Source organism: Drosophila gunungcola, unplaced genomic scaffold (assembly GCF_025200985.1).
Source record: "Drosophila gunungcola strain Sukarami unplaced genomic scaffold, Dgunungcola_SK_2 000035F, whole genome shotgun sequence".
Classification (NCBI taxonomy): Eukaryota; Metazoa; Arthropoda; class Insecta; order Diptera; family Drosophilidae; genus Drosophila; species Drosophila gunungcola.
Genome location: NW_026453209.1, coordinates 267623 through 281840, shown reverse-complemented (window position 1 = coordinate 281840; position 14218 = coordinate 267623). Strand labels below are relative to the sequence as shown.

General features: G+C 33.5%; 2 protein-coding genes across 3 annotated transcripts in view; one reads left to right on the top strand and one right to left on the bottom strand.

Annotated features, from left to right (window-relative positions):
• LOC128263962 (UDP-N-acetylglucosamine--peptide N-acetylglucosaminyltransferase 110 kDa subunit) overlaps nt 1-14218 on the bottom strand; it is a 266337-nt gene that overhangs the window by 24043 nt on the left and 228076 nt on the right. The gene's annotated exons all lie outside the window — the stretch shown is intronic.
• LOC128263964 (uncharacterized) lies at nt 3960-7481 on the top strand. The gene is made up of 2 exons (XM_052999243.1): nt 3960-5052; nt 5139-7481. Exons 1-2 carry the CDS (start codon nt 4665-4667, stop codon nt 6842-6844), a joined length of 2094 nt encoding a protein of 697 aa, XP_052855203.1. The 5' UTR covers nt 3960-4664; the 3' UTR covers nt 6845-7481.

Below are 14218 nucleotides of genomic sequence, written 5' to 3'. Positions count from 1 at the left end.
GCCCGTTCCATGCCGGCTAAGTCCAGACTAGGAATGCTCAACATAGCCGAAGGGCACTACTTATGCATAGGGATGCCATCCGTTGAACCTTGTTTGTGTTTGCTATAGTTGTCTACGTATTTAGCGCAGGCCATGACTATTGCTATATATTTCCAGTTGACAATTTTTGGGGACATTTCGTCCCGATGGCTTTCTTGCAGGTGTAGAGGTCAATTGTTGTTTTCCTCGTTCTCTCTTGGTTGTCAGTCTCCATTTCAGACGCTTGTCTAATACTAACCCCAGGTATCTAGCGTTGTTACTGAAGGACAGAATGCAATTGTTTAGTATTAGGGGTTTTAATTATTGAACCTTATATTTATTAGTAAATAGCACCGGCTGAGGTTTGTGCTGAGATTCTCAATGAGGAGTTTACCATTCTGCTTATCAGCAATTTATGTAATAGTTCCACAATTGGGGACTCAACACCTAGGTCAGCGAGGGATTCGGTAATGGCTGTGGGAAGTACGTTGCTCATGTCGAGGAATGCAACCAGTACAAATTCCTTGAAACGGAATGCTTTTTCGATTTGGTTTTGGGTCGATGATTGTTTTTATTATTCGCCAGAATATTTTTCCTAGTAAATTATGTGCATGTTGTATATGTGCAGGTCAAATATGATCAGTTCCTGGTGCTTTGAAAGCGTTCGGACAAAAATTAAAACTACTCTAAAATATTAAACCATTGCTATATTTTAAAAGGGTATTCTGGTCTAAAAATTTGAAAAAATCTTTTTTTTTGCATATTTTGAATGTTTAGACTTTCAAATATATGATCATAAAAGGATTTTTTCCAAATTCGAATTCTTTTTGGAGACACAACCAATTCTGTGACAAGTAGTCTGGGCCATAAGAATCGTTTCCCTATCTTTAAACGCGTTTTTCGCGAAAATACTTTTTGTGAGGTGGTTGCCATGATATTTTAAGTTCTTCTGAACCGATTCCTTTGATACTCTCTATGGCGTCTGCCTCAATCATTTTTTGTTTTCATGTCTTCGCCGTTACGCTTTTTTTAACTATTTTATGTTAAAGGTGATCAACCCGATAACGGCATCTTTACTAATGAAGAATTTGTTTGAATTTTTTTTTCCGATCTCTACAAAAGCTGAAATCAGGTCGCACCGTTTTTCTTTTGAAGACTCTCTCCACCGGACTGCGTCTCGGCGATTATTGGGTTTTTTTATTTTTGTATTGTAAATAGTAAATTGCATATTAAAAATGTTATTAATTTCTTTTATTATCTTACTTGAAAAATGCCTAAAATCAGGCTTATGGGCCAGAATACCCCCTAAAAACCTTAAGACTTGAAAGTTAGGGAATCGTATTGTTTTATGTGTACGCAAATCAAGTATGAAAACGGCGCAGTATGATCTGTATAAGTAGCTGGAATATGCGGGAGCGGGGGGTTTTTAACGGTTTTATAATCAGTTGAATTTTTTCCAAATGCATTCACATACAAATTTCATAATCAGTGTACATGATATCCGATGGAACTCACTCGTTTTATTTGGTTTCTAAATATTCTCGCCAAATGTTCGGACCGATCCTTATCGTTTGAGAAAATGTACGAGCAAGTGAACCCGCATACCCACGAACCCTAATCTCAACCCCAACCCTCTTGTGCGTCCTGATGACTGCTTGTGCGCGAAGGTGTGAAAGTAAGAAAGGGTACGAGAAAGTGAACCCGCATACCCACGAGCTCTAATCTCAACCCCCACCCACTTGTGTGTCCTCACGACTGCTTGTGCGCGAAGGTGTGAAATTATAATTTTGATAGTTTTGATCAAAAAGAGTAATTTTTAATTAAGAATCGTGACAAGTATACCATTGGAAAGGTCTTGAAAAATGCTTTCGAATGATACCAAACTTTTTTTTTTTTTTTTTTTTTTTTTTTTTCTTTGGTGAGGGGTGCATATAATTTTTTCGGTTTTCCTCTGTTTTTGGGGTAGTAGTGGGGACTTACGGGAGCGGCGGTCGGGAGCGGCGGTCGGCAGCGGCGGTCGGCAGCGGCGGTCGGCAGCGGCCGTCAGGAGCGGCGGTTAGCTAAGACACCCCGAACCCGTGGTGCTTGTCTAGGATAAGGCGGATTCGCTGCTCCCGTAAGTCCCCACTACTACCCCAAAAACAGAGGAAAACCGAAAAAATTATATGCACCCCTCACCAAAGAAAAAAAAAAAAAAAAAAAAAAAAAAAGTTTGGTATCATTCGAAAGCATTTTTCAAGACCTTTCCAATGGTATACTTGTCACGATTCTTAATTAAAAATTACTCTTTTTGATCAAAACTATCAAAATTATAATTTCACACCTTCGCGCACAAGCAGTCGTGAGGACACACAAGTGGGTGGGGGTTGAGATTAGAGCTCGTGGGTATGCGGGTTCACTTTCTCGTACCCTTTCTTACTTTCACACCTTCGCGCACAAGCAGTCATCAGGACGCACAAGAGGGTTGGGGTTGAGATTAGGGTTCGTGGGTATGCGGGTTCACTTGCTCGTACATTTTCTCAAACGATAAGGATCGGTCCGAACATTTGGCGAGAATATTTAGAAACCAAATAAAACGAGTGAGTTCCATCGGATATCATGTACACTGATTATGAAATTTGTATGTGAATGCATTTGGAAAAAATTCAACTGATTATAAAACCGTTAAAAACCCCCCGCTCCCGCATATTCCAGCTACTTTCAGCTTAAGGCTTTGGGAAATGTCCATGGTTGCAATGCAACATCTTAAGCAAATGTTGACCCTAACCTAAGGACAAGGTTGATACACCATCAATATTTACCTACAACCTGAACCCTCCTACACCACGTTCACCACCCGATAGCTTGTTATATCCTTATATTGATTTGACCTCTGATATCCATTAGACAGGTGTCTGGGCGGGTTTCTATATTCAAGAACCAATCGGATTGGTTCTAGGAGTAAAACATACCTGTATGCACTCCCTGTATATGTCAAACTGTTAAGTGAACATTCTAGACTATAAAAATGACACCACTCAAATTGCTCAGGATCAGTTCTTCAAATGCCTCAGTACTGCATTCTGAAAATATAATTTCATCTGGACCGGTTCGAGATATCGCGTGTACCAATAAGATTTATTTTGTTACGGCTTAAACCCCTATCTGTGAAAAAAAAATCGTCGTTTAAAACAATTATTATATAAAATATAAAAATATATAATACAATTTATCAAAAAAACAAAACAAAAAAAAACCATATCAAAATGGAGTTATCAGTTGCTTGTGATTTGTGTTGCAAAGATATTGAGCTTAGTGAGTTTGAAGCTCATTATGCCAAGTGTTCTATGCCTCGGAATGCCTTCGACGTTTTAATGTCGAATACGAAAAGAAAGAGGTGTGACTTATGTTCTACCCTTGTAAAAAATTATGAATTTGACGCCCACTACCGCAACTGTAAAGGACCGCGAAATGCTTTCAACGTTTTAATGGCTGGAGGGAACCGGAAAGAACATCAAAAGCGATCAATTCATCAACTAGTAAACCGCTCTAAAACTCCAGATAATGTCCTAGATGACATACCGGAAATTCCGGCTATGCTCCAGAGGATCAACCTACAACTTCGGCTAATGCCCTTAAGCGATTGAGAGCGGAGGAGGATAAGGAGAAACATCAGTCCAGTAACCCCAAAAAAGGTCGTATTGAACAAAGAATAGAACTTTTATGTCCTACTTGTGGTGAACAGTATATGTCAACCAGGGAACGTCAACATATGTTGACAGACAAGCATAAAAACGCTTCTACCAGAGAAGTTAAAAATAATGTAAATATTATTTTGCTCACAGCAGAGACTAAGTTTCCTGTCAAATCATATCGAATTGATTGTGCAGTCAAGGATATGATAGACTAAATGAATTTTATCAACAATGTCAAAAAAATATAATTGAAATTATAAAGCATTGTATGATAGATTATCGAGCCATAAAATTTAATTTGAGTGTATATGGTACATATGTAAAACAAAGAGATGACGGAGAGACAGTTAGCACAATAAAGCATTTTAGAACTGCATACAAATCTTTATACATTTATGAAGATATTGTAAATGAGCTGAATTCTGCAATAGAATGTTTACTAACATTGAGCAGTGAATTCCAAGAAAAAGACTCTGGCTGGGCTATTCAAAATTTTGACTATTTTGAAACCACCATTATAAAACTTGAAAATATTCCTGCTAGCGGTTACATACAGGCTCCTAAAAAAATAAGAGCCCGAAATGCGCTTATAAACGTTCAGAATACTGACGTATTTTGTTTTAAGTGGTGCATACTAGCATCCATAGCAAATAAAGCCCATGAGAATGCTAGTTTCTCAACACCACAACAAAGGAAATATTCAAGAGAAAAAATGACAAAACCAAAAAACTACAACATTAACATCAATGATGAAATTATTATATATGACGGAATAACGTTGAATTTTTCGGGAATTATATTTCCAATCGATAAACTTGGTGTACGACATTTTGAGAAAAATAATGCGGACTTCAGCATAAACATTTATGAAATTGATGAAGCTGGCGAAAAAATTATTGGACCAACTGTTCAAACAAAAGAAAGAAGACCAAACCACATAAATATTTGGGTATCGATAATATACACCAAAATATGATGCACTACGCCTATATAACAAATGTGTTTACATTATGTTCATCACAATTTTCCAAAGCCAAATCGGGAGGATACTTTTGTGAAAATTGTCTTCAGTGTTATCACGTTAAAAACACTACACACAACAAATTTGAATGCGGAAAAGTGGCGTCGTTTTATCCAGAGCCTAACACAAAAACGTCGTTTAAAGGATACCACAAGAAATTATCTCCTCCGGTGGTGATATATGCCGATATTGAGGCTGTTCTGGAAAGTTACAGAACATGCCTAAATTCACCATCATCTTCGTCAACAACAAAAGTACAGAAGCATACTGCCTGTGCAGTATCATTTTATGTTGTACACAAATATAATCCTAGTCAAAACGACTTGTGGACATACGACGGTAAATAGAAAAAACTATATTACAAATTAATTAACTATTAGATTTTTTTAAATGATTTATTTATTTAAAATTTATCAAAATTTCAGGTGATGATTGCATGCAAAAATTTTGTACAGCTCTGAAACAAAAAACTTCGAGTCTGTACAACATATATTGGTCAACCCCGAAGAAACCGAGTGTCAGCCCCATAGATGTTCGCGCCCAAGAAGGTAATTGCACCGCCTGTGAGATGGAAATAAATGCGGGCGATCTGGATAAATGCTACAACCAATTTACTGGACAATACGTAGGTCCTATTCATAAGAATTGTAAGCCTAAGTACAAGTTAAGTGATCCATTCTTCCCAGTAGTTTTTCACAACTTATCGAAATACGATCTACATTTGTTCATTACAAAACTAGAGGGGGAATTAAGTCCAATACCTTGTAATAAAGAACTATATATAGCACTAACGCAGACAATAAATATTAACAGCACAAATAGATATAAAATTAGATACATAGATTCAGTTAGATTTTTAAACTCAAGCTTGGAAAAACTAGCGAGCTATATGGAAGACAAAGATTTTAAAATTCTTAGTACAAAATTTGAGGGAGAAAAATTTAAGCAAATGAGGAGGAAGAATGTGTTCCCGTATGACTATATAGATAGCACAGAGAAATTTAATGAGACACAACTTCCTAGTATTGATAGGTTTTATAATTCTCTCAGTGACGAAAAATGTAGTATAGACGATTATAATTTTGCACTAAAAGTTTGGGAATCTTTCAACTGTCAGACCATTAAAGATTATTTAAAACTTTATTTAGAAAGTGATGTTTTAATTTTGGCCGATGTATTTGAAAATTTTAGAAAAATTTGTCAACAGATATACAAGTTGGACCCCGTAAATTATGTTACCGCACCATCAATATCATGGGATGCAATGCTTAAATTTACTAATGTACAATTAGAACTAATAAGCGATGGTGATATGTACAATTTTTTAAAAAGAGCAGTACGAGGTGGGTTAACTCAATGTACTCAGCGTATTTCCATAGCCAATAATAAATATTTAAAAAGCTTTGATCCCATAAAACCAATAAATTTTCTAAGTTATATCGATGCAAATAATTTATATGGATGGGCTATGAGTCAGCCCTTACCGCTTTCAGGGTTTAAGTTTTTAGACAAAGAAGAAGTAGAATCTTTTGACTATAAAAATATATCTGTTGATGGTAATATAGGATATATGCTAGAAGTTGATCTAGAGTACCCTTCCGATCGACATGACCTACATAACTACCTGCCTTTCTGTCCAGAAAATAAAGTTCCGCCAGGGGGTAAGCAAGGAAAGTTGATTGCTGACCTAACTGATAAAAGTGAATACATAATTCATTTAAAACAGCTTCAACTTTGCTTAGAACAGGGTTTAATTGTAAAAAAAATACATAGAGTCTTGTCTTTTACTCAATCATGCTGGCTGAAGCCTTATATTGATTTGAATACAGACCAAAGAAAAATTGCTGAAAATGATTTTGAGAAAAACTTTTTTAAGCTTATGAACAATGCTATTTACGGGAAGACCATGGAAAACGTGGCCAAGCGCCGAAAAGTAGCTTTAGTAAGGCATTACCAATCGCGACAAAATTCACCAGGTTTTAGGCAGCGCATAGCTAGGCATGATTTTCATAGCGTTGAAATATTCGACTCAGATTTAGCAGCAATTGAATCAACACCATCAAAAATTATGTATGATAAACCCATATATAGGAGTAACTGTTTTAGAATTATCAAAGTGGTTAATGTATGAATTTTATTATAACTTTCTATTAATTAAAAGTCCTTCTACGAAAATAATATATATGGATACAGATTCATTTATATTATCTTCTAAAGAAGATTTTTACCAAACTATAAGGGACAATCCCGACCGCTTTGATACCTCTAACTATAAGCTAGAAAACCAATTTAATATAGTTCTGGCTAATAATAAAGAACCTGGAAAAATGAAGGACGAACATGCCGGTAAGATTATGACTTCTTTTGCTGGGCTTAAGGCTAAGGCATACTCTTGTTTAGTTGAGGGAGAAGGAAATGATATAGAATGTATTAAAAAAATTAAAGGTGTAAAAAATCAGTTATTAAAAAACTAAATCATGAAGATTATATCGAATGTGTTAGACATAAAAAAACATTTTATGGAGCACAGCGAGTTATTCGTAGTAGGTCTCACATTCTTTATACTGAAATTGTAAATAAAATTAGTCTTAACTATAAGGATGATAAGAGATATATTTTAACTGATAATGTAAATACACTAGCCCACGGTCATTTTAAAATATCTCATATATTAAGCAGAGATCAAACTAATAATTAATAATAATAAAAAAATATGTTCCCATACTTGTACAATACAATAATAAAATGTAAAAAAAAAAATAATAAAATACAAATAAAAAATGTAAATAAAGTGAAATCAAATTTATTTTCAGTGTTTTATTACTTAAGCAGATCATTTACAGATATCCATGAGTTGTGGCTGGAATCAAAACCGCTCCACTTTACGAATACTTTGTTCTTCTTTCTTATAAGTATTTTCTCCACCAGGTAAGCATTTTTGTCTTTTACTTTTTGAAGTTCCACTTCATAAAACGACCCTTCAATAGGAACACTCATATAGTCTTCTATATCGTAAGTTACTGGGTCTGTTGACTTAACTTTTATAACTTTAAAAACTTCGGTGGACCAATTGGGTTCATATCCCTTCATAAATACTCCCTTGTATTTACTTATTCTAACGAAATCCCCTACTGAAAATTTATGTTTTGGGAATATTTTGGGAATATTATAAACTGATTTTAAAATGAACTCCTCATTTTTAGGGCATACATCTACAGGTTTCATTTTTATAGTTCGATGGTAAGAATTATTGTATTGATCTACAAGAAATTTGATTTTATGAATCCATTTGTATTTACCCTGAATACTAAACATTTTCCACATACGATTTTTGAGGGTTCTATTAAATCGCTCACATATAGAAGCCTTGAGATGTGTATATGTATGATAGTGATTTATATGACATTTTTTCATAAGTTCCCCAAAAGTGGAATTATAAAATTCTTTTCCTTGATCTGAATGAATGTTTTTTGGTGTACATTTACTATTTATAAAAACAGTTTTCATTGCATCTGCTACATCCGGTGCAGACTTTGTCTTAACTGGTTCAGCGAACGCATACTTTGAAACGTATCAATAACGGTCAGTAAATATCTAAAACCTCCATTTTCTTTACTAAACGGTATCATTTCGACTAAATCAATTTGCCACGTATCATTTATCCCTTTTTGAACAAATTTTCGGCGTCTAAAGTTTTTCCGAGCGGGCTTATGAATTTCATTAACGACTTGTAGTTTACTCATCTTAAGGCGTTGGTTTGCTTGTATTATTTTTTATTAGAACACAATGATTGCTTAGTTAATAGTGATTGCTTATACACCTGTACATCTCTTTTTATTTCAGCACGCATTTTTTTTGAAATTTCAAAACATAACCGAGTTAAATCTATTTGTACATCGGGATCGTAGGAACCATCTAAATCAGATAGTTGAATATCTAATCTTTCCAAAGATGCACACTTAGGAATAATATGATTATGATAAAGATATATAACTTGCTGTCGTAATATGGAATTCCAACATAAAAATGTTGTAAAAAATATACCCAATCGTAACAAAGATCTCCATGACTCCGAATCGAACTCAATTTTGTTACCATACTGATTAATTACAAAAACGTACTGCTTATCTGATTTCCTAAATCTAAAAGTACACTTTATTGAAGACATGCGTGGGTGATCAATAATTGAATCCGACATCAAAAAGTCATACTGGTCAAGCTTCAATTGAATATATTCCTTATATGTTAGCAGTTGCATCCATTCGTCTTTATCAAATCCCACGAAATTATTTTTACTTTGCTGCATCCAAACCATGGGAGAAAATTTTCTGGAAGTTGACAAGCCACATTTCAACTTTAAGTTATGAACGACATAATATTCGAATCCGAAAATTACGCCATGGTCCTGAGTCTTTCGGGAAGTTTTATTTCGTTTAGTTAGACACATGTCCATTGGGTTAGAGTACTTTATTTAAACTAAAAATTGGTTCTTGTCTTGCGGGTATATAAAGGCGGAAGCCCTTGCAAACTTACTCCCAGTTGATTAAAAAAACTCATTCAATCATGAACACTCCAAGTCGAAATTCAAGCATTATAGTAGATTTTCAATATTTACTCGGAAACAATAAACAAGTTTTTGTTAAGGAACTAGCATTCATGCCGGCTGGAACTGTGACACCTAATTTCTTTCATTTTAAACCGCCGTTTAATATCAAAGAATTGGATAATGAGACTCTTAAGCAACAACACATAAATCAGCGAAATATAAATGGATTGGATTGGTCAGCTGGTGATATACCGTATACATGTCTTGAAGATATACTTTCACCACTTAACTAAGTATCAAACAGTTATTGTTCGGGGTGAAACAAAGAAAAACTTTTTAACCAAATATTTATCAACTAACATAATCGATATAGATATTGGAAAAAGTTTAACTGAATTACCCAATTTTTTCACTAATTGTACAATACATAAGAAAAAAATTCCACTACGATGTTCATTAAATAATTTGTTTAAGCTTTTTGTATTCTTAGAAAACTCTAATTATGAAATATATAGTAATGGCTGACACATCCGTTTAAGATTTAGTAGAAAATAATTAGTGGACCCAACCTGATCGTTAACTATGGATTCCCTTAAAAAATTTTTGGAAATGATCCCCGCAAAAAGGGATACATGCAGCTATATATTGTAATTATTGCGCATCTGATACTCATTTCGAGAAGAACTGCGCCAAGAAACGCGATCAAGAAAAGCATAAAAAAGCTTAGTGTAATAAAAATAAATGATATAATATCCTATTATAAACAAAAATTAAGTAAAACACTTTTATATTAATCTTGAATAAAATAATTTTTAAAAAATATATATATATATATACCTAAAACTAAAAAAATGTTTACACAATTTATACATCCATTCACAATGTTAATTTGCGGGCCCTCTGGATCAGGAAAAACAACATTTTTAGAAAACCTGATTTCCAAGAAGAATGATCTTTTTAATATTTCAATTGATCGAATTATTTGGTGTTATGGGGAGGAAAGTGCTAAACCAAATTTTAGTAATATTGAATACTTTAAAGGAGTTCCTGAAACAATCGAAAACGAAATTAATGAGCCTATTCTGTTGATTCTAGACGACTTGATGATGGGTGCCTTTAACAAAAATGTTTGTGAACTGTTTACGAAAGGATCACATCACCGGAATTTATCAGTTGTTGTGGTTACTCAAAATATATTTCATAAATCATCGCATACTCGTGATATTTCACTAAATACCAAATATATAATAGCTTTTAAAAATCCCCGAGATAAGCTTCAATTTCAATGTTTGGCAAGACAAATTTATCCAGAAAACCCAACAGAATTATTTAGAATATATAAAGAAGTAACAGAGCAACCCCACGGATATTTACTTATTGATCTCACTCAGGGAATTAACGATCTCTTACGGTTTAGATCAGACATTTTTAACTCTGAGTATACGGTGTGCTATTCCGAAGAAAATGGTTTACAAAAAGAATCTAAATCGCTTGAAAGCGAACAAACATATATTGTATGTGCTCAAAAAGGCTAGCAATAAACTACGAAAGGCAATAATAAACAATAGCGATAGTGAACTGGTAAAAACAATAGTGGAAATAGTTTTGAACACATTACGAGGAAATCATAAGGTTACTAAAACGCATCTAAATTCCCTAAAAAAGTATAAAAGTGCATTGCGCTACCTTTCATGTCCAAAGCGCACATTAAACTCTAAGAGAAAAGTTCTTATTCAAAAAGGAGGATTTTTACCTATTCTACTAAGTTCATTGCTCTCAGGAGTTTTTGGAAAAATTTTAAAAAATGATTAAAAACAAACATAGTTTAAAAAAAGTAATTTTAATGAGCCCCCACACCTTTCAAAAATTAATAAACAACTCTCGAGGAAATGAATTGATAAGTACAAAATTTTTACCAATTTTAAATAATAACAAAATAAGTGATTTTGATAAATGGCTTAAAATTAGACAAGAACTTAGTTTCTATCAAAATAAAAAACGTAACAAATCATGGAATATTCAAAATGAACAAAAATCGCCATTTATGTCAACCAAAACAACTGAATCGCAAACTACAGATTGGATTGATATAAAACCTACGACTTCTGAATTAAAACCAAAGACTGATGCGACACTTGGGTCCCCTGAAAGTGATGATGAAGATTTTAAATTAAACAAAATTCCTAATTCTGTTAACGTTCAACAAAAGTTTAAGTCTGATGTATCACTCCCAGAAAAGATAGAGTTCATGGACTTACCTACCGAGAGTGATGGAGAAGATTTTAAATCAAATAAAACACGAAATTTATTGAAAGTTAAACGAAAAATAAGAGATACTTCGTTTTTAGACGACAAAGAGGATATCAAAAAACTGGCAGTACCAAAAATAAAGCTTAGTGATCAACAACGCAAATTGAGAGTTAAGCTAAAAAAAATTAAAGCGGTTTCATTACCATTTCAAGATTTAAAATATATAACAGGACGAGAAAAGTTGTCTAGATCGGTTCGAACTAAGCCGGTGCAAATAGGGAAAAACAAAATTAATTGGATATCTTATCAATAACAGAAATTTCAATATAAAGATGTGTTATTCAAATGAGTTGTTTGTCACATTGCTTAGTAATGATTCAATGAATGTATTTCCTGATAATGTAAAATGTGCATTTACAAATATTGTAAATATGCCACAAGACATGAATGAATACTGGGAGGTAGGCATTACGGACATATATCTGAATAATTACATTTACAAAACAACTACTAAAGAAAGAAATATAGCTGAAGAAACTGAATTTGTTAGCTTAGTAAATGCTGAAACATTTAGATACTCAAATGTTCCTGTTGAATCTAAAATACCTGAAAATGGATTGATTTTTATTTATACTGACATAATCAAACCAAGGTCTGTAGGTTGTAAAAGACCTCGATGTCTTCGTGTAATGCATTATAATGGAAAAGAAAGAAATATTCAATTTAAAAATATTGAATATTATCCTTTAGATATATGGTCTCCAAACGAAATCTCAATACTAATTACTGATTCAAATGGATATAAGGTTCCTTTTGAAGCTTCAGCTGTTCCGATTTTTGTAACTCTACACTTTAGAAAAAAAAGAAGGTTAAGCCTATAAATAATACATACCCCAATGATGTTTAATTAGAACAAGAATAGTCATCATGGTGAAATCTTATCACGAATATTATGTGAATCAGTGCGGTGCCGGACTAAATAATATTGGCAGTCTGTATGTGTCTCCACGAATTATTCAGCAAGGACGAGGAATTGGAAATTTTTTTAGCGGTCTTTTTAATTATATAAAACCTCTTTTCCTTTCGGGTATAACTGCTATAAAAAATCAGGCTGCAGAGACTGGTAAAGCAGTAATAAATGAATTTGGCCGAAAGCCCTTAAGAAATATTATTCAAGAACAGAGCAAGATTGCGTTAACAAATCTCTCAAATAAAGCAATAAATAAAATGACACGCTCTCAAAATGGTAGCGGAAAAAGGAATAAAAAGCGCGGGTCGAGAAAAAATCGTTCTCATTTAACTTCTAAACGACAAGGTAAACATACCCACCACCATCAAAAAGGAAAAAAAAAATCAAGGAAATTGAATATTAGTGATATTTTTTCTAAAGTAAAATGAGTAACCATATTGAATGTATGAAAAGCGAACTAGATTTGTTTACACCACACCCTACGCAAAGTTCTATTCTAAGAACTGAAGAAGTCTCATACAATCCTATTGCATCCTTGGACGGCGCCTCCTCAATTGAATTTGTTTGCTTGGGAAATGGTGAAACATATCGAGACTTATCAAGTGTTTATTTACGGCTTGTGGTGCAACTCAAAAAAAATGATAATAACGTCATTGAAGGAAACGCTGTCGGTGTAGTAAACAATATTTTACATTCAATATTTAGAAGTTCCTCAGTTTATTTAAATAACATATTAGTATCGCAGAGTGATAATAATTATCATTATAGAGCTTATTTGCAAACAATTTTAAACTATGGAAGTGATGCATCAGAAAGCCACTTGGCTTCCCAAGGCTATTTCCCGAATTTTGGAAGATTAACAGCAGGAAAATACGTTTATCCAGCCACTAATGAAACTCTGAAAAATATTTTCCAAAATAGTAATAAGGTCGAATTATTCGGAAAAGTTCATGGTGATATTTTTAACCAAAGCAAACTGCTTCTTAATAATGTAGATCTAAGAATTAATTTTAACATTGAAAAAACAGCATTTTATTTAATGGAAAATGAAACTGAATCAAATTTAAAGATACTAGAAGCACAACTCTTTATGAATCATATAACAGTTAACCCAAGCATTTTATTGGCTCATCATCATGTTTTACAAACAAAAAATGCTTTATACCCATTCAGTAAAGTAGAAGTCAAATCTTTTACAATATATCCAGGCAACAATACACTATCGATAGATAACGCAGTTATTGGGCAACTACCCAATTTCTTGGCTTTTAGTATGGTTAAAAACCGCTCATACTCAGGAAACCGAGGCTTAGATCCATTTCATTTTGAACATTTTAAAATGCAACGCTTTATCCTAATGGTTAACGGAGTTCAAGTTCCCTCCCAGGCCTTAGAATTTGATTACTCGAACGCTGAAAATGTTCAAAGCTCTAGAAGTTATAATATGCTATTCAGATCGACTGGAATAAAGCATTATGATCGTGGTCTACAAATAACCAAGGAAATGTTTGATACTAACAGTTTCATATTAGCCTTTGACCTAACTACTGATCATTCAAATTCCACTGTATGCTCAAATTTGATGTCACAAGGCACTATACGAATCGAAGGAAGATTTTCAGAACCCCTAAGTGAAGCAGTTACTTGTCTGGTATACTGTGAATATGATTCCATGATTGATATTGATAAACATAGAAATATTCGAACGCTTTTTTAAAATGAATACTTTACAAATTCAG

Excerpts from the sequence above, each read along its gene's own strand:
- LOC128263964 (XM_052999243.1), top strand. The coding sequence starts at position 4,665 with ATGATGCACTACGCCTATATAACAAATGTGTTTACATTATGTTCATCA. Across the intron at positions 5,053-5,138 it reads CGACTTGTGGACATACGACG|GTGATGATTGCATGCAAAAA; the intron begins GTAAATAGAAAA and ends TCAAAATTTCAG.